At 45.8% G+C, this 20,955-nt stretch overlaps 1 protein-coding gene across 6 annotated transcripts in view; it reads right to left on the reverse strand.

The window, feature by feature from the left end:
- Nucleotides 1–653: 653 nt before the first annotated feature.
- Ide (insulin degrading enzyme) overlaps nucleotides 654–20,955 on the reverse strand; it is a 118,135-nt gene continuing 97,833 nt past the window's right edge. For all 6 annotated transcript variants that reach the window (XM_021631282.2, XM_060388820.1, XM_060388818.1 and 3 more), the window contains 9 exons: nucleotides 20,072–20,192; nucleotides 18,119–18,210; nucleotides 16,985–17,096; nucleotides 13,437–13,604; nucleotides 10,333–10,605; nucleotides 9,021–9,082; nucleotides 4,026–4,098; nucleotides 3,434–3,501; nucleotides 654–2,773 (listed from right to left, as the gene is read on the reverse strand). In XM_021631282.2, coding sequence (XP_021486957.1) covers nucleotides 2,678–2,773; nucleotides 3,434–3,501; nucleotides 4,026–4,098; nucleotides 9,021–9,082; nucleotides 10,333–10,605; nucleotides 13,437–13,604; nucleotides 16,985–17,096; nucleotides 18,119–18,210; nucleotides 20,072–20,192 — 1,065 coding nt within the window. In that variant the 3' untranslated portion in view covers nucleotides 654–2,677. The remainder of the gene's footprint in view (nucleotides 2,774–3,433; nucleotides 3,502–4,025; nucleotides 4,099–9,020; nucleotides 9,083–10,332; nucleotides 10,606–13,436; nucleotides 13,605–16,984; nucleotides 17,097–18,118; nucleotides 18,211–20,071; nucleotides 20,193–20,955) is intronic.

The following is a 20,955-nucleotide window of genomic DNA, read 5'->3' on the forward strand; positions in this document are numbered from 1 at the left end:
ACACCTTGCTGAACTGCCTAGGACCTCAGACACAAGTCAGAATAGAGGACATGCCCTCTTGAGTGCCTCAGAAGTGTCACCGCTCCATCAAACGCCAGCTGTCTCTTCTTCAAAGTCCCCTAGCAGAGCAAAGGTGGGATCTTCATTTGCTGCCACTTTCATCAGAAACTTCTTAAAATACTTACTCACCTCCTGAAACAATCACACGCTTTTTTCTTCATTTTGTTACTATGATGAATGCTATAAATTGAGCTGAGAAGGCATCCCTTCTAATATAAAATTGGTTTAAGTTCTTTACCTAACTGAGTGTGTGCCCTGGGAGAAGAGTTCTAACCAGGAATTCACACTCTTTACCAGACAATCCCGCCTTCTGTCTGGGTGACTAGCTTTCGCGTCAGCGACACTGCTCAGCAACCGTTTGGTCTCCAACGCCAAGGCTCCCATTTACCAGTTACCTTTTTTATAAGAGTACGAACCGGAGCTGGTTCCTAACCGCTGTTACCTGTGTGTGTGTCTACAAACACATACAAGCCCCCTGCTTTCTTCAACAGAGAGAGAAGCAGGCAATCCTGTCCAATCCGAGTGTTGAGAGGGAAGCCGAGGATGGGCCGCTGCACTGTTTCATACCAGCGCTAACAACACCACACACAGGGCAGAGTTCCAGGTCAGCTTTATTGTAAACAGGATAACCGGAGGACCCCACCGTACTGGCAGTGTCACATGCTCTGACACACCGACCTTTTAGTCTCTGGCAACTCATGACTTTTTCACAAATCTCCCTTGCGGAGCTCGAGTCTCTGGGTAGTCTGTTAATGTTCATGGACCACAGCCTGGACCCACTGGATGAAGCCACAAGGATGCTCTGGAACTCACCGAACACCACGTGCAGGTTCATGGAAGACAACATGGGATTGTTTTCCAATCTCTTCAGGTGCCTTTTCTCACACAAACGACAAACTTTAAACTGTACCCATATATATATATTTTAAGAGCTAAGTTACTCAACGGCATGAAATCATTTACAGAAAAGGTAGCAGACTGTTATTTGCTTTTACAGTTGATGGATTCAAACACTTAGGACTAATTTTAGATTCTTCTTGTATGTATTCTGCAGTTCGATGAAAAGCTGCATAGTCACATTGGGCAGGGTGGCACACGCCTAATCCTGGCACTTGAGAGTTGGAGGCAGGAGAATCAGGAGTTCAAAGTCAGCCTTGGCCACCTGGCCAATTGCTCAGAGAAGGAACTGGTGACTCATACCTTCTGATGAGATGGACAAAGACAGGCTTCTCAAGGGGAGACTCTTACAATGTGAGGATAAAAGACGGTCGGAGCACCACGGGAGAGCAGCGTCCACAGCCGCCCAAGTTCACCGTATTTGGAAAATGGCAAATGTGAAAACTCAAGCTGGGAAAAGCCAAGACTTTATAGCAGAAAATCCTGGCAAATCAAGTCCTACGGGGCAGTAAATGTCACTTGGAAACACCATTCTGCACTTTGCCTGAGCCATGGACAAACAGGAGCACTTTCCGCTACTATTGCCTGTGTGTGGAAACATAGCCACGCTTGTTCTTAAGCATTAATAATAGCAAATACTTTAAAAGAGCTGTTAAATCTACAGTAATTTTCACCTAAAATAGTATCTTGTGAAAAAAATATTTTTAAAAGTCCACTCCAGTCATCATCTGTATGTTTATAGTCATATAGTCAAAAAAATAACACTTAAGGCAAGATGAGACTGGAGCAGCAGGGGGTCAGAGTCCTACGGAGACGGGCTATTTCAGAATGCAACCGTTTGGTATCTCCAAAGAGGTGGCTTTGTGTTTGCTGTCTTTTAAGTCCCTAACGGGGCAAACGTTTTAGCTCACACACGGATTACAATTTCACCCTAGGAGTTGTGGGGGTTACAACAGCTGATGTCAGCACGGCAGGTCTCACGAGACACAGCAGTGCGTGTCTGCTGATGGAACACTGCAAACCAACTACGAAAAACAGAAATGTCAACAGAATTCAGTGACAGAGAACAGGAATCCTGAGAAATTCCAGACTTGCTGTAAGGTTAATCTGCGTTTCTAGCACTGTAGATTGGGTATTCTGCGGTTTCCAGCATTTGACTAAGAAGATTAAAAAACATACCCAAATTTTATAAAAACATTAAAACCATGCCTTAGATAAAGGAAAATGACATTGCTTTGTGCCTTGTCTACCAAATGTAATTTTTTTTTCTGTTAGTTTACAGGAAACCATCAAATAGAAAGCAGATTTGAAGATCGGTTCTTAAAAAGGTAATTCTTCCTAATGTTTTGAAGCCTTTAAGAAAAAAGCTCTTATTTTCTTCAGACAAGTGACTATTTTACAGAATAAAGAAGAAATATATCCTATTTATAAAGAAGGATATCCTGGGATAGCCTTCTTCAGATTAAGCAGTTAATATAAGGAATTTCTCTTAGGAATAAAAAGGAAAAAAAAAAGTAGGATATTTAAGAGGCATGTATTTTAAAAATATTCTACATCTCTAAGATTTTATAATTTTATTACTTTGGGTTTTTGACATTTCTACATAATAATGCCTGATAACTCTTTTCTGCTTGTCTCTCTAATAGCAAGCCGGAAACTACTCAAGTGGCTGAGACCGCTTTCCTAGTCCCTGGAAGACACAGGAACGTATCCATGCTCTTCAGAGTTTTGCAGCCATGAAGTTAATGTGTGGTTTCACGAGGGGAAACAGTGGTAGGCCACGCTTGAACTCAGTCATGTTATCAATCACTTCAGGCTGAAAGGGAAAAAGAAAATTCTTTAGTGTGTTTAATGTACAAATTAGACTGAGCAGGAAATCAGCTCTTTAGGGGAAGGCACATGGAAGGTAGTATACGATACGGGTGACGGATTGGTCTGTAGAGACCATGGTACATGGGACCTTGGGTCAAAGGGCTCTTGGCCTTCACCTGGGTATACGCGGGCTGGCTAGAACACCCAGCAAAAGCCTGATGACACTTCCCGTCTTCTCACCCTTCAAGTAAATGCTAGTCTTTCACGATTATTAAAGACAGAGGCACTGTGGAAAGGGTCCCACATCCTCTGCATTATTTGAATCTGGGAAAGATGTGAATGGAAAGAACTCAGTACAAAGTGACACAGCTCACACCAGGGGCAAAGTCCAGGGTGAAGGAGCACAGCTGCAGTCCTAGCACTTGTGAGGCTGAGGCAGGAGGATGAGGAGTTCAAAGCAGCCTCAGCAAGAGTGAGCGTGAGGCCAGCCTGAACTACATGACCCCGAAACAAAGGAAGAGAGAGGCAACAGCAGACACGGCAGGGCTGAGGGACGGGACAACCCAAAACAGCTCCGTCACTGGCACCCGAACCCCAGCTTCTCCCGTGCGGTGATGAACAAACTCCTTTAGGTAGGCCCCTGGCAACACCTAAGGTTTCTTACTTGTGGCAAGGGCGGTGCTTCAGGCAAGTTTATATCATTCTGAGAGGGGAGCTCATCAACGACAGGACCTGTAAGGAAACCCAAGTTTACTCTTCATTTGCAACAAGAGCAATATTAAGAAAAAAAAAAAAAAAACTAAGGTAGACTTAGCTCTTTAAAAAATGATACCAGGCCCTTAACGGACCTTTTCAGGGCCTCTCAAGCTGCTTGCTGCAAGGCCTAAAAGTGCTTGTCCCAGGCACTGGCTCAGTGGTGACATCACGAGGCCATACAGCCTTGGCCTCAGCAGCTCTAGTGCTCAGGTCTGAGGCTCAGACCTTCTGGAAAAGCAAGAGAGGACTGCGCAGATGGCACCCCTTCCCCCTGCCACTTGCAGCCACTTTGTGAGGTGAGGCCCAGGTTGGCACTGTCACCTGGCACTGGCTTTTGCCTCCACCACTCTACTCCCCCTTCCCTTGCCCCAGGCCCTTTTGTTTATATCTTCACTTTTTGGTGCTTTGTAAGGCGAGTGACTGTGGCAAGGGACGGCCACCATACAGCTCAATATCAGACTGAAAATAGAATTTTGAAAAAGTCAATATCCGACACTTACAAGAGTCCATTTCCCTGGCAAGCACATGGACGGATACTTTATGTCTCCTTGGTGCATCCACGGCCAACATGTCCTAAGCACAAAGAAAGCCAAGGTCATTCTCACATGCCACTAAGAATCTTAAAATGAACTTCTCTCCGGGGTTCTGAAGAATCAGCCACCACAGTTAGATATGAAAAGAGCCTTTCTTTCCTCTCATATGACTTTAAAGGTTCAAGAGGGCAGTCACAACTTATTTGTCTTTTTGTTGTGCTTGGAATTGAACCCAGAATCTCACACATGCCAAGCAAATGTTCTATACCCCTAACACTGCCAAGAATTATTCCCATTTTATAGATGAGAAAACTAGTCCCAAGATAGCAAAGTGATTTGCCTTAAGATCTGTCCCCCAAATTCTGGGATTAAAGGCGTGCACCGCCACGCGTGGCTCATTTTTTTCCCCTTGCATTTGTTATCTGTGGGAGATGGGCATACATGTGGAAGTGAGAGGACACCTATCCAATAACCTCTCCATCTGCTGTGCGGGGTCAGCTTTACGGTAGGCGTCTTTGCCCTGCTGAGCCACCTCCTAGCTGAGCCCTGAATCATCCTTTTCTTCTATTCCCTTCCTTCCTTTAAAGATAGAGCATTGCTATGCAGCACAGGCAGGCCTTGCACTTGCAATTGTCCTGCCTCAGCCTACCCAGATGGTCTGTGCCACCACGCCCTGCTCCTCTAGTGATCTTCAATCAGGACAACCGTGATCCTTCTTCCTCTAAGGACTTTCTCAAATCCTGTACTAGAGGTCCACAGGTAAGCTGTACCTCCTCACCCTCCACAGGGAAAGGAAACTAATGCTTAGTGAGCCCTGGCTTGTACACAGCGATCTTGTGTATGAGCTCCCATCACTCTCAGCCAGCTGTCACGAAGCTGCTTGTTTTAATGATGTGAACTCAAGGACAAAAAGCCTTAGTCAACAGTGTGAAAGTGCTCTTAGCATCTCTAGGTTCTTTCGAGGGATTCTCTTTGCTCGCAGCCTCAAATGCCAGCAGTGTGAGGATGGTGGGCAGAGCTAGGGGGGAGTTTCTCCTGATCTTCCCCTAATGCTGGACCTTTCCTGCTTTTGCAAGGGAGAAACACTGTGATGAAGCTTCCTCTGATGCCTTAGCTGATATAACGTGTCATCTTCTCAGAGGGAAAAGACTATGAGACAAAGCAAATTTACTCAGCAGTTGGGAAAGGTCCAGGTATCTAAAAGGAAGCTTTGCTGCTGTAGCGTAGCAAGTCCACCTACTGCTCCCCAGTTCCTGACAGCCTGGACCAGTCTCCCAAGGCTGTTCCGACCTTTCCTTTTAGAAACTTACAGGTCTGTCTGCACCAGTATCACATAATAACTCATCTCAGAACGTCTTTCTTACTCTAGTAAAACATCTGCTTCCAAAACTATTTTTAGAAAGCAAACAAATAAACAAACAAACAAACAAATAAACAGAGTCTCAGCCCGGCGCAGTGATACACACTTTGATCCCAGCACCTGGATTTCTATGAATTCAAGGACAGCCAGAGCTACACAGTGAAACTTTGTCTCTGCACACCCCAATTCCCCCCAAAAAAGGACAGGGCCTCACTGTGCACCTGGATAGTCACTATATAGACTAAGCTAGCCTTGAACTCACAGAGATTCATCCGTTTTCCCTTTTTGCTAAAGGTGTTGCCAACCACACCTGGCATCAAAAATCTACACTTGATTCCTCTTCATTATCTCTTGTCAACCTGAAGCAGTGGACAAGGAACACTCTTCAGTTTCATTGTTCTGCATTTCCTCGCCAACCTTATTTATTACTGTTGTTGTTATTATTATTTAAGAAACAAACTACTTCACCTTTTTGTAAACCAGAACTCAGACACACTTTTTTTTTAAACAAATTCTTTACAAAAAAAGGCCCCACAGTGAGAAGAGTTTGGGAATACGTTGTTGGTTGAGAGAAGGCAAACAGACTCAGAACTTAAAATATTAACACTCTACAGCTATGGAAGCTTACACGTGAAGCCTTTTCTTCCAGATGTGTCCTTTAGTACTACGCAGGGTGCTAGCTGGAGGGCAGCAGAGCATGACTCTTCTACATGAACACGCTCATCTTTAAATCCAAGAGTGAGTCAGTTCAGTAATCACTATTTTCACAAACTCAATGAGTAGGTGTTGCTTGTAATTTTAAACAAACAACAGCATGTGTAGAGAAAAGCAGTATTCCATCCCTCCTGGAGGCACTGCTGTAGGCCTCGCCGCGATGCCGCCTTGGGTGAGCAGGCATGACTAATAATACCGTCGGACGACAGTCTCAGAACCCAGACAGGACTGAATGTGATTATCCTCATCTGTAAGCACCTGAGAACAAACACGTGCCCTCACAAAGTGAAACAGCCTGCAGGTAGTAAATAAACCCAGCTGAAACCTACTTCATAACATTTACAAGGAAAACACATCCTGCTTTAAAGTGTCGAAAGCCGGAGACTACTTAATTAATGTCACAAAGTGTCGGTCGCACACTTCATTCAGTAAACCTCTGCTTTGTCGGCCAGGAAACTGAGGCTTCAAAGCTTGCGTGACTTGGTCAAAGTCACAGATGTGCCGTTTGGGGAGAGGGAAATCTGAGTCCTCAGTCTGAACCCAGGAGCCCTACTGCTGCTGCTGCCCTTCGGATAAGTGACAGACGGAGGCCAACCTAGGACGGAACATTAGGCAACTGCACAGCCTGACAGTGAACACAGGGCCCACGCCTGACAGGGCCCTCACCACTTGTTGTGGGTCTTCAAGTACACAGACGCCACTTGGGGTTAAATGTCAGGTCGAAATTCTTCAGTGAAAAGAATAGTTTAGGTACCACGAGAGAAAGAAGCTTTCCTTGACCAGGACAACAGAAGTAACTACTCTAGCCATCCATTTTGGCATCCAAAATGGCTGAAACATCATTACTCAAAAACATACATTCAAACCAGGCATTGTACATGCAGCTATAACCACACAGCACTTAAGAGGCAGAGGCGGAAGAACTGCTGTGTGTTCGAGGCCAGCCTGGGCTACAGAATGGGTCCCTGCCTAAAAAAACAAAACAAGGGCTGGAGCGAGTATATCGTGCTCTTCCGGAGTTCAGTTCTGAGTTCAGTTCTCAGTGCCAATATGAGGCTGCACACAACTGCCTGTAACTCCAGCTCCAGAGGAGCCAACACTCTCTTCTGGCATCCATGAGCACCTCACGCTCAAGCAAACAGCTTCTCAACATAACAAAAGTAAATCTTTTTGGTTTGCTTGTTTTGTTGTGTGTGTGAGATTCAGGCTCGTGCTGCCACACCCAGCGTACAGCATGGGTGCTAGGGCCTGAACTCGGGCCCTCGGGCTTGTACAGCAATCACTTTACCATGAGGTCTCACCCATTGCATACGCTCCCTTTGCCATTGTTAAGGCAATGCAAACTTGACGCATCCCTTTCTGCAGTGGTTTCGCAGATGAGGGGGGCCGTGGTACAGTAATTGTGCACAGGATAAAATAATCGGTCTCCTCTATGGAGCTTCCGGGTCAGCCATCTAATTTTCTTGACTTCTCTAGCCACAGCAACACGGGTGATGGGCTAAATAGGTGTGGAGGGCCCAGTACAGCAGAGATGGGAGAGGTGGGCCTCATGGTTCACATAAGCATTCCACAGAGAACTGCGTGTGCTGACTTCTGTGCTGGCATCCCCAACAGATCCCGGGAAATGGCACTGTGGAGAGCTGTCCCCCAAAAGAAGCAAGCACGGGGACAGCAGCGTTCCTAGCCAGACCGCTCATCATCACAAGCACAATCCGGGCTAAGTGGGCAGAGAACACGGGCAGCTCCACGTGGCTGAGGTGACCGAAGACTACATTGTTTTTCCTTAGCTTAGAATCAAACGCAAAAATATGTTATGTAAATTAGAGGTCCCAACAACTTTCAAAGGCTGCGTAGCACTTTAAATAAGTACAATTCTATTGTGCCATAAAGTTTTAAATTCTAGTTGACTTTTCTGTCAACTTGACATAAGCTACTGAGAGGAGGAAACCTCAATTGAGAAAATGCCTCCATAAGATCAGGCTGTAGGCAAGCCTGTAGGGCATTTTCTTAACTGGTGATTGATGGGGGAGGGCTCAGCCCATTGTTGGTGGTGCCTCCCTGGGCTGGTGGTCCTGGGTACTATAAGAAAGCAGGCTGAGCAAGCCAGGAAGCAACACCCCTCCGTGGTCTCTCTATCAGCTCCTGCCTCCAGGTTCCTGCCCTGTGTGAGTTCCTGTCCTGACTTCCTTCATGATGGACAGTGATTTGGAAGCATAAGCCATGATCATGGTGTTTCACCGAAGCAATGATAACTCTAACCATGACACATGTCTATTCTCTACATTACTCATGTTGTTATAGAGGGAGAGACTTAGCAAAGCTGTGCTGGAAGACCTAAGAGTGTGGGTGTCCTTTCTCCCGGCCTTTTCAGGAGGCACAGACGTGGGCAGCTCTGAAGCACTGATCACTCGCTGTCAGTCTGGAAGTCAAGCTGACTGTGTGCTGTTTCCTTTGCTCTTTCTTCCCACGGAAAAGCTCAGCCATGTTCTCTACACAGCATGCCAGAACCAGAAGAAAGAACAGGAGCCTGGAAAGGGAGCTCTGGAAACCAGGGGGGCCAGTGCAGACCCTGAAGTACAGAGGGGCCCGTGTCTAACAGTAACAGATCAAAATCCTTAATTCTATAAAAACACCTTCATAAATCCATAAACAAGAGTTCAGTGCAGCAATACACAGGGTAGCAAATTCATTATCAACCAAAACTCAGGAGCCAATGACATGGCTCAGTTGGGAAAAGATGCCTGCTGCCCCGCCTGACAGCCAGGGACCCACAGGTGGGGGAGAACATACTTCTGCAAGGTGTCCTGCCTCGGCACGCATGTGTCCACACACAAAGACATAAAAGTTAATCGGAAAATAAAACAAATCTAGACAACAAATCCACTGACCTTGTAGAACTTGATGATGTCGTCCTTGGTAAGTGTCTTTAAATATGCAACTTCTATGTTATCTGAAAAGGTAACCAAGCAGTAACTCATTAACATTATACATTTTATACACTAAACAGTCCAAAACCCTGCACTGAAAAACCCTTCGCTTTAAGCCTGTTGAGCACCTACAATTGTAAAGATTTTTACATTTTTGTGTGTCTGTTTTGGTTGTGTTTCTCCTTCCACCTGAGGGTTCCAGGGATCAAACTTAGGTTTCAGAAAGTTACCTGCTGCTTTTCTCTCTAGCCCAGGTGTCCATGTTTTAAAGCCACATCTGTTATCTAAATAGGCAGAGGACAGATTCCAAGTAAAGTAACTGTCTGTGCTAGAGGAGTTAAAACTTGGCCTGGGAACCAGGCTTGACTCATATACAGTGAGATGTTGGATTGGGGACCAGTCACTCTGAGTTTTCTAAACCTCAGTTTTCTTATCTGGAGGTTGAAGGAAACAACCACATGATATTATGACAGCCAAGAAAACGACATATGACAAATGATGTCAGGCATATAGGTCAAACACGGAAGCCACCAATGTCATTGACAGTAGATCCAACAGTTAGAAAAGCTACAGGTAAAGGCCGAGTGTGATGGTGCACACCATTAATCCCAGCACTTGGGATGCCAAGGCAGGCAGAACTCACAGCTCTATGAGTTTGAGGCCAGCCCAGTCCTACATAGTAAGATCCAGACCAGCCAAGGCTATGTAGTGAGACCTTGATTCAATAAGACAAAAAAATCCAAAAACCTCCTAGGTAAGAAAATGAGTCATGGTGGTGCCCAAAAAGGAATAAAGAAAAAAGAAGTCTCCTGACTTCTGCTGTGCTTTGGCTTGGCTGCGCCTCTGAAACAAAATGGGAAAGGAATCAGATACACAGCTGACTTCGAGATGCTCGGCTCTTCTACATCTGAAAGCAGTGGAGATCTTTGGAGATCTTTTGGAGATCTTGAATTGTGCAGGGACAGCACTTGCCTTGGTTTAATCTCCCCCCACCCCCCACAAGTCTTGTATGGGAAATAGGTACTCATGCCTCAGTGCTCAGAGCTTCAGGCTACACTGCAGAACAGTAACAGTGAAGCTAATGGGAAACACAGAGACCGGCTTTAGTTTTGGAGAAGATAACTTTCTAGCGAGAAATTGTCACATTAAATAATCTTTAAAAACCCAACATTTTGAGAAGAAGCGTCAGATCAGCACTGAAACACCTAGAGAACGGATACCACACAGAACTGCTCTGATGCCGTCGGCCACACTGGGGCTCATTTTACGTTACCTCTGTCATAATTGTACTGCTGCGAGATGATCTCCCCCCAGTATTTAGCACACTCTGCCGAGAGTTTCTTTGGTTTGTCGAGTCGGCGAATCGCTAGGGCTTGAATGTGCTTTTGGAAAGCCTCCTCTGTCATGTCCTCTATGGCCTTTTCCATGGTGAGCAAGAAGGCTTCTACTCTGCTTTCCAGGTAATGAGGTGGTTTCTCTGACTGGATGATGAAGCGCAAGCCCTGGATCCCATTGGCTCGACGAGGCCCACTGAAGACAATGTAGCCTGAAGTACACACACACACAGCCAGTCAGGATCTCAGCACTGGACTCAGACCACTGAGCAAATAAAATCTACTTTAGCTCATTCACATCTGAAGAAATACCACCATTTAAGACAATGGCCTCTTCCTAGGGACAGAGCAGAAAGGTTCTCTGAAGAACAGAAACTTGAGGCTTGACTTTTTTCTTAGGAAAAAACCCATAACCCTGTTCATTCTTCAAACTCTGTGACTTCTCAGACTCTGCTGTCTAAGCTCAAGTTATCCCCATTCCTACAAACTGCGGAGCTCACTGTTCTGCGCTAGCCAAGTCCTAGGTCCTTTGCTTTACCATCGCAGTTCCCCACATGGCCTATCTCTACAGTGCATGTACTCGATAATCTAGTCCCGGACCAGCTCTGGGTGGCCTGAGGCCCCTGGACAGGGCTAACTGCAGGTCATGATCTAGCAGCATCTTTCGTGCTTATACGCTGCCCCTTCCCCAACACATTTCCTCCCTCCCATCTCCCATCTTTGGCAGACTCACGTTGTTTTATTTTGTTCTTTCTAGTTCAGAGTCACTCTAGCTGCCTCTTCCTGCTCAAATTCAGCAGCGATGCCTAGAGCATCAAAACCACCATGGGCAGGTTCTAGGTGTAGGCAGGGAGACTGTGGTAGCCAGAACAAGAAAGGTCCACATGGATTTTTTTCTCCTTGAGTTCTGAGACTATCAGATGTGGGTGGACGGGTGCCACCTTAGGGGGAACCACACAGGGATCCTGAAGGCCTGTGCACGGGAAGGGTCCAAGGAGCTGCCAAAAGGAGCAAACATGCTAGCGCCCACTCTCAGAGCAAGGGAGGATCCACAATCTGGGCGCAGGCCCTCAGTTATAGCAGCGGCTGTCCAAGGCACCAGTGACCTTGTTGCAGCCAATAACACTGTATTTTGTATGGAACACAAAGACAGGACATCTGGTCTGGCCTGTAGGGAAGACTACATCTCTGGGTGGGACAGTCAACTGCCCACGCTTCTTGGCAGTCACACCTTCACTGGATGCTTACGGTGTGATGCATATTACCACACGATGTCAAAGTAGCATCAGGCCTTCTTGGTGTATAGAAAATTGCACACCCCTGGTGGCTTTCAGCACCCAACACTTGTCACTGTGCATGCAGAAGATGCTCTGAAAGTATCTTAGTCAGACTCTTCATTATGAGTAGCCAACAGGTCAGTACTCTGACATGTGGACATGTTGGGTACCGGCAGCAAACCTCAGTACAGCAGTTTCAGGACAAAGATCTTGTCCTTGTCCACCTTAGTGGTCTTTCCTGCCTCGTGTATATCTCTGGGTCTCAATGATGCCAGGTAGCAGTTTGCAGTCAGACTGGAATTCTACTGTGTGACTGGTGCCAGGCTCAGCACATGCCACTAGGAACCCATTGTGACCCTGGCTGTGACGCCAGACCAGGAGAACGTGCTAAGTGAGCTGGTACTTCAGAGCATGGCCAGGCATTCTTATCTGTCAGCCATGAGGGCACAGCCCTCGGGGTCAGGCTCTAGATACTGGGCTTCGAGGGCTTGGAGATTCGGAGGCTCCACTCTTAGCCACCATCGTGTCCTGTGAGGTATGACAGACAGCCGCAGAGAGCAAGGCGGCTCCTGTGCACCTCAGACAGCAGCAACCACTGTCTGTCATGCTCAGGAAGGAAGCAGCAGCCCTCACAGGGTGCTGATCACCTTGTCCTCCTGGGTAACACCCCCACCCGTTTCTCCATTGTCCTCCTGGGTAACACCCCCACTCTTTTCTCCATTCAGCTCTTGGTTCCTTCCTTCAGCAGCTCTGTACAGATCTACCACCAAAGACACTCTGGGTCCCTGGGGCTTCTGGGAAAGTTACACCTTCAGGTGCTCTGCTGTTTGAACAATCTTACAGGAGCCCTGACAAATTAATTACCCCTCTACAGATCAGCCATTTTGACGTGAGCCCCTTAAAAGAAAGGACTATCCGGAACCTGTCTTTTCTCCATGCTCAGCCTCCAGCACGGGGAATACTTTAAAATGACAGGCTATATGGAGAGATACATCCTGTCCTTTCAAAATGTTCCTTCCAAGCAATTATGGGGATTCCTTTGAACATCTCTTTGTTCTTGTTGTTTGGTTTTTTTGAGATGGGCCTCGTGTTGCCCAGAATGACTGAGGATGATGCGTCCACCTTCCAAGCGTGAACTGCTTTCCTCATCGGCCAATCCCGCCACGTTCTCCAAGACTTAGCGGAGTCTAAGATGCAAACACGTAGTACCTCCTGCGCCTGCGCTTCAGGGATGAGTCCTGCCCTCAAGCACCCAAAGCTTGGTAACGTTAAACTCCTCCATAGGACTTGTTTCCCACTTCCCTACCTACAAGCCTACCCTCAGGATTCCTTTTTCCCTACCTAAAACCTAAGGTGTCCTCTTTACGGTCTATAACAGAAATTCAGTCTCATCTCATTAAGAATCGCTTTAACACCAGGACTAAGGATATAGTTCAGTGGCAGAGGGCTTGCCTAGGACATACAAAGAGGACACTGGGTCCAATCTCCTCACCACATTAAAAAAATAAAAAATAAAAATAAAAAAAAAGAAAATGAAAAAAAAGAGGAGGAAGAGGAAGAATAAAGAGGAGGAGGAGGAAGAACATCAGCTCCTGTACCTGCAAGATGCTAGCTGCTTTGGAAGCAGCTCTCTATAAACAAGGTTTTCACATGTGTAAATATAGTAGGCCTGATACACAATGCCACGTGACCCTGGGAAGCCTCCCGTGAGGGTGAGAGCTGCCCATTATGATCTGTGGAACCCCACAGTCCCCTTTCCTTCTCACCCAGCTGCTCCTTGGTGCGCAGGGTGTTGAAGCAAGGCTCGGAGATGATCTGGCAGAAGAGCTCCAGGAACATGTTCTCCGAGGTGCTCTGCATGTCCGTCTGGTAGTAGATCTCAATGCCGCAGTTATTGTGAACTTCGTTCCTCTGCTGATAAACAAACCATCCTCCTAAAAAGTGTAAAAAGGAAAAAAGGCTCAAAAGTTATCTGCGGTTTAACAAAGTCAGTGGTATGCTTGCTTACTCTATGGTTTTATGTGTTTTGAGACAAAGTCTCACCATCTAGCTGGGGCTGGCCTTGAACTTGCTGTTACATAACCAATGGACTGGTTAGTTTTCATCGATTTGATGCCAATCTAGACATACTCGGGAAAGGGAATTTCAACTGAGGAACTGCCGCCAGCAGGCTGATCTGTGGACTTGTCTGTGAGGCCGTTCTTGATAGGCAGTTTATGGGGGAAGAGCACAGCACACTGCAGCCTACTGTGAGTGGCACCATGCCTGCGTGGGGAGGCCTGGGCTGGATAAGAAGAGTAGCCAAGCCAAGTGTGGTGATGCGTGCCTTTAATCCCAGCACTCGGGAGGCAGAGACAGGGTGATGTTTATGAGTTTGAGGCCAGCCTGGTACACCTGGTCACTTCCGGGACAGTCAAGGCATTGTGAGGCATTGTCTTAAATAATGATTTAAAGTAAGACACTGTGAGACCTTGTCTTAAGGAAAAAAAAAAAAAAAAACAACCTCCCAGAAAAGTAAACCATGTGAAGTCAGTCAATAAGCAGTGTCCTCCTCCGTGGCTCTGCTTCCAGCTTCTGCCCTGAGCTGCCATGGAGTCCCTCAGGGATTGCCAATATGGAACCTGCAGGCTGAAACCAACCCTTTCCTCCCCAGGTTGGCTTTGGTTCCATCAGAGCAACAGAAAACAAAATGACACAGCCAGGCCCGTGTCGGAATCCTTGTGCCTCATCGGTACAGAGTCTACACCTGTGCTCCATCACACCCCTCTGCGTCTGCCCACCCTACACACAATTTTTCTCTCCTTAAAGAAAAAAAAAAAGGTTTTATTTTTGAGATGGGGTCTCACATACCCAGCCTGGTCCTGAATCTGCCGTGTAGCTGAAGCTGGCTTTGGACTCCTGCTCCTCCTGTCTCTACCCACCCAGGGCTGGGAGCACACACGTGCTGGAATACTTGGCTTTAGAAACCACTTCCTGATGTACACTGGCAAAGCTGTTTCTCATCAGAGCAGGAAGGATTTAAGTCCCATCTTTTCCAGTGTTCCACACATATCCCCAAATATTTTCCCCGTCACAGTGCATGAGGCTGCTTTTCAGCTGTGAATGCCTTCCCGTGGGGAAGCAAGCGGGGGCTACCGAAGGCTCCACGTCTGATCAGCTGCCTGCAGCACAGCGATTTTCTAACCCCTTCGTTTTGGGACTGGGATGTAAGCTGTGCTATTTCAGAGCTCGAGGCAATTTGTCAGAGCAATCAGGAGGCAAAAGACAGGCTCCTGAGAGGAAAAGAAGGAAGAGGCCTGAAAAAACGTCACTTTGAAATTCTGTTTCTAGACTGGCTCACTCTGTGTGAGGGTAAACACTGCAGCTTCTTTTTTTGTTTGGTTTGAGGCTTGAACCCTGGACCACACACGTGCACCACCACCTGCCCAACCTCAGAGCTGCATGCTCAGCACCAAGGACGGCTCTTGCTCAGCAGATCCAACTCTTCCTCTCTGCCTCGCTTGCAGCGATTGGGGAACACGCTAGAAGCAGCACGTAATAGCCACCACCTGCTCTGTGATGCCTGGCCGTGTGCAACAGCAGAACTTGCTGTGTTCAACAGAGGTGACATGAGGTAATCACGTATCTGGGATGATTTAGTTGCAACTCAAAGCAAAACTCCTGGCTTGAAAGGAATGTATAATCTTACAAAGTGGTGATGCCCTTTAATCCACATGAAAGAATGAATGTGCTGCCAGCTTCAAAGTTTTCAGAGAAACTCACAGGTAGTTATTCCAGCTGAGGATTTCAGAAAAAGTTCAGGGGATGTTGTAGCTCCGCCTAAGTCTTGGGAATTAAACTTGGGGCCTTACACACGCTGGACGAATGCTCTGCCACTGAGCTTCTTCATCCCTAGCCCTACCAAGCTTGGTCCCAGCCTTAGGCACTACTGGAGGGTGGTAAAAGCTTTATTATTTGAAGGGACCTACTGGAAGGAAGTTAAGTCTTTGAGAACATGTGTTTGAAAGGGTTACTGGGCCCCTGGCCTACCCTTCTCTTTACGGCCTGGCTGTCATGAGGTGAGTGATGCCTAAACCATGTGCTCCTACCATGATATACTACCTTGCTGTAAGAAGGAAAGCAAATGGCCAACTACTCATGCCCTGACACTTCCTGAACTGTGAGCCAAAATTAACTGTTCCCATACCTTACACCTTACGTTGGGTACTTTGTCATAGTTATGCAAAACTGATGGAAATAAAGGAGTATGACAGGCCAGGGAAAAGAAGCAGGGAAAGAGAACACCATTTCAGGAGGAAAAAAGCTGTGAGCAGGGGACACAGATAATGGATGCACAGGAAACACCAAAGCGTGTCAATGCCTTCATCCTCGTCTAGTATGTGCCCTAATACAGTTTCCACACTAAAACATGTTCACTGAGCTTCTGGACCAAAAGAAGCACTGTTAATGTAACTATAATCTGACATTATAATCCCAACACATAGATACAAGTATTTCCTCATGCTGTCCCCCCAGAAAAATACACACATAAAGAATATGTTGTTACTCTACTTGTGATGATTCTAAAAGTACTTGCCAATGAGTCCAATGGACTTCCAATGAGTGCTATCATTTCAGCTCCTTCTTAGTTTTCCTCAATTTCCATTTGTTTTTGTTTTCTTGTGACAAGGTTTCTCTATGTAGCCCTGGTTGTCCTGGAACTCACCGTACACAAGGCTGGCCTCAAACTAAAAGATCTGCCTGCCTTGGCCTTCTGAGTGCTGAGTGCCACCACCACCTGGCTTTTTTTTTTTTTTTTTTTTTACTTTTTGAGATAGTCTCATTTATCCCAGGCTGGTCTCTACCTCTACCTCATTACCTTGATATCTCATCCTCCTGCCTCCACCTCCAAACATGCACTACCATGCCCACTTTTATTCAGTGCTAGGATCAAACCAAAGGCTTCATGTGTGATAGACAAACACGCTACCAGTTAAACTACATTTATCTCCAGCCCAGCTTTCTTTTTTTCTTTTAGACACGACTTTCACTATGTAGCCCTGGCTAGCCTGAAAGTCACCACGCAGCAGCTTGGCCTTGAACTCAGAGATCCAATGGCCTCTGCCTCCCGAGTGTAGAAAATTCATGTACATGGCTCACCAATTTTCTGCCAGAATTAACGACTTGCAATTTTATTTCTCTAGGTAACAGGGGCTTCCTGTAGACGTCTGACATGAAACAACGTATTATTTTCTAAGTGTGTTCAACTCATTGTAATGGGCCACGTAATAATGTAAGAGCAGTCCATTTTCAAAATTACAACATTTCAACTTACTGTCAGGGAGCTGAACTTCTCTGTACCGGACGAGCTGACTCGGAAGGAGAGGCTTGGTGTGGGCATGCTCAATAAGGGTGTCTTCCACCATCTGCATGACTCCTAACGCAGCCTACAGGAAAAGAAATACCATAGTGTATGATAAGAAAAACAACAACAGAAACAGCACAACCATATCCTTTCTGTGAAAATCAAACAGCCTACTGGATAGCCCATTACAATAGCAAAAATGTACTTATACAATAAAACAGTGTGGATGATCATAAAAACAGATGACAGAATTTTAAATAGTAAATTCATTTATTCCTATTCAAACGGTTAAAAATTGAGTCTGCCAATCACTATGGTAGTAGCAAAAAGAAAAAAAAATTCAAGTAATTATGCACATAGTACTGACGTAGGGAATAAAGGTATTTATTTCTAAAGCTAGGGAAGGAAAAGTTAGTCCCATGTCCGTGATCTTGACCACAGAAGCCAAACAGAAGAGATAAACATAAGAGTTCACTGTTGAGTCAGCCTAACCTGAGCAAGCATCAGACGTTGGGCATATTGTTTTGGAGGCTACACTCAGAGCGGTCGACTGTAAGGGCTCTCGAGACAGACTGTTGTGGAAACGCTGAGTATTTTCCATGTGCTATTTAGTTCTTAGCTATGGTGTAGAGGTTCTGCTTCTCTGACTTGCAGAGGTGATACATTTTCATAAGACTACATATCTATCCCAGCAACCACAGGGTGGCTCACAACCATCTGTGAGATCTGGTGCCCTCTTCTGGCGTGCAGGCACACACGCAGACAGACCATTGTCTACATATTAAATACATACATCTAGTATGTGGCAGTGTCGGGGACTGAATACAGGCTGCCTGATTTCTGCATTATGTGAGCCTACAGACTAGGGGTAATTGGTCCCATTTCTTCTCTGACTGCATAGACCAGGCAAGAGCAGCGGAGACAGTCATGAGCTTCAGTTAACTACCACAATTCTATTTCTTACATGTCCTTCCTACCTTCTTCCAGAGAAAGCTGAATTAATTCTAACGTGCTTAGCAGTGTGCTGGTTACATCTTGAGACAGAATAGAGAAAACAGTCTCTTACAGTGAGCCACAGAAGACTGCTAAAAGTTCACCTCGTACCTGCTTTGTTATGTTTCCATGGAGAAGGGCTTCAATGTGCAGCCGTGACAGTAGCTCAGGTATGAAGGCCTTAAGCCGGGGGAGGGTAACATCTGCAAATGAGTAAGAGATAGTAAAATCTAAATAGAAAATTTAAAAAAAAATTTGTATTTGGAATACCTTCAGATTTATAGGAGACTTGCAAAAACGACAGAGTTCCTTTATAACCTTTACCCAGTTTTGTCTGTCACCATCTTTCAATAACTTTAATATGATTATCAAACCTAAGCCAGCAGTACTGATAGACACTTGTTTTTATCAAGGTTCTATAGCTCAAACCCAGAGCCTTGTATACACTAGGCAAGTACTCTACCACTTGGTTGCATTCACAGTTGCTACAATACTGGTACCCCAGGTACATGCTTCATTTGGATGTCATGAGGTGACATCCAAACTGGGTCTTACTCTATAGGCCTGGCTGTTCTAGAACTTGCTAAATAGACCAGGCTGGCCTTGAACTCAACAGGATCTACTGTTCTCTGTACCAGAGTTCTGGAATTAAGTGTGTTCCATCAATCTTGGCCCTGGACTTCAGTTTTTACACTAATGTCCTTTTTCTGTTCAGGTCCTAATCTATAATCCTATATTGCAATTAGCTGTCATGCTCCCTTACTGTCCTCTCACTGGAGACAGTTCCTCGGAACTCCTTTATTTATCTAGTGTCTTCTCAAAATCGAACTGTATTTACATACTAGCAAGGAGAAGCACTATGGAGTTTGTGTATCAAAGGAGTGGTGTGTACCATAAAGCAGGTGTGTCACAGCACCAGCTACGCTACCCCGAATTACCTGCGTAAGGCGGTGTGTGCCAGGTGTTCTCATTGTAAATGCACTATTCTAGTCTTTATGGAATAATGGAGCAATTTGAAAGTGCCCACTACCAAAGGCTATTAATGCCAAATTTCCCTGATATAATTAATAAATATCTGTTTGGGGGAAACATTGAGACTCTCTAAATACAGCTTTCCCTTAAATTTTTAAGTTAAGTGTTTATTACATTAAGTATTTATCTGTTCATGTATGTAGTGTGTGCAGTGGCCCAGGCTGGAGGGCAGGAGTCCACACGTGTGGGGTTGTTGAATGCAGGGGCAGAGGACGGCACACAGGGGTCGGTTCTCTCCTCCTACCACACGGGTTCCAGGGATCCGACTCAAGCCAGCAGGCTTTGTGGCAAGCACCTTTAACACTTGAGCAATCTCACTTGCTGGATTGCCCTCAATTTTTTTTTTTTTTTTTTTTTTTTTTTTTACTAATTTTAGCACCTGTAGGCGGATCCTGCCTGTGACAATTGTTACTACAGCATCCTAACAGTAATTTTCCTACTGCTTACATTCCTTTCCCACAGACTGATCCTTCTTTAGGAACTAATTCAGTTAATTAATTAAATACCTGTGATGGGTCAGGCATTTTATAGATATTATCTTTCAATCCAAAAGTATGTGCAACTATCTTAATTTCAAAGGTTTTGCACACGCACGCACGCACACGCACACGCACACGCACACGCACACGCACACGCACACGCACACACACACACACACACACACACACACACACACACACCCTTGAAGTCTATTGATCTAAGTCTAAAGTCTTTTTTTTTTTTTTTCCTAAAGTCTTATCTAACGTCAGAACTGGAACATAGCCCACTCCCACTGCACGGCCTTGGGAACCCCTTCTCTACACCCACCCACCCCATCTCTATAGAAATAATCTTTCTACTTTTGCTTCACAACCCTGGCCCCTGACCCAGAAACACTTCTAAGTGATCACTGTTTCATCTGTAGGCAGGGCTGGGTGTGTGAGCAGCTGGTAAACATCACTGGGCCATACTGAGTTCTGAGGCTCTTGCTAGCCTACCTTAGACAAATGAATGATTAGAGTCAGGGTAGAAATTAAGTAGAAGGAGTCTCACCGTCCAGGGCTTCCTTTAACTCATCTTTAGTCCAGGCCACTTCAGTCATCAGCAAGCGGAGGTAGTACATGGCATGCTGGTGAGGCTGCTCAGCCCGGAAATTATTAAGAGATCGCATATACTAGGGAAGGGAAACATGGGTTCATTAACTTTCAACATCAATTAAAAAGTCAGCTACAATCCAACTTCTTCTCACAGTAATTCTGCGTAGCTGGAGCTGAAGGATCTTTACTGCTTTCTCTTCTATCTAATTAGGAACAGCACCTATCCTTCTCTGATTGTTAAACTAAAGCGCATGCATTTTCATTGCCCAAGCCACATATACACCTCTGACACACATCTGACACCTGGCAGGCCTACTCTGCAGGGGATCCCAGGACACTGCACATCTCCAAGGTCTCTGAGCAGTGACATGGGGAGCAGCTACCGGATGTTCAACTGAAAACTGACATTTCATTCCGGCATGTGAGTGAAGGTCATCTTTGTGAGCAGCTATCCATTCTGTGCTTCCTCTATTGAGCCAAACAGGACATGGATTTCAGTGGAAGACACAGCACCCCTAAAGGCTGCGCTGTAAAGTAAGAGCATTCTTTCGGCAGGCAGCCCTCTTTCTAAACAGCACACATTTGTCTGCGAGGCAGCCTGGGGTGAAAACTATAAAGACTCTCTCACTGCCACCAGAGCCTCCCCTGTCGGTCCTGCGGCTGTAGCAGCTTTGGAAGCCCCCAGTCGGGCATGTGTATACTAGGGTTAGGGCTCAGCTCTCCAAGCAGATCCAGGATTTATCAAAATTGAGGCAAGATAACGCCATCAGAATCATGAATGCTTCTTTACATCCTCTTTTCATTATTAGCAATTTTTATAATATGATAATATAAGAGCTA

Source organism: Meriones unguiculatus, chromosome 1, assembly GCF_030254825.1.
Source record: "Meriones unguiculatus strain TT.TT164.6M chromosome 1, Bangor_MerUng_6.1, whole genome shotgun sequence".
Classification (NCBI taxonomy): Eukaryota; Metazoa; Chordata; class Mammalia; order Rodentia; family Muridae; genus Meriones; species Meriones unguiculatus.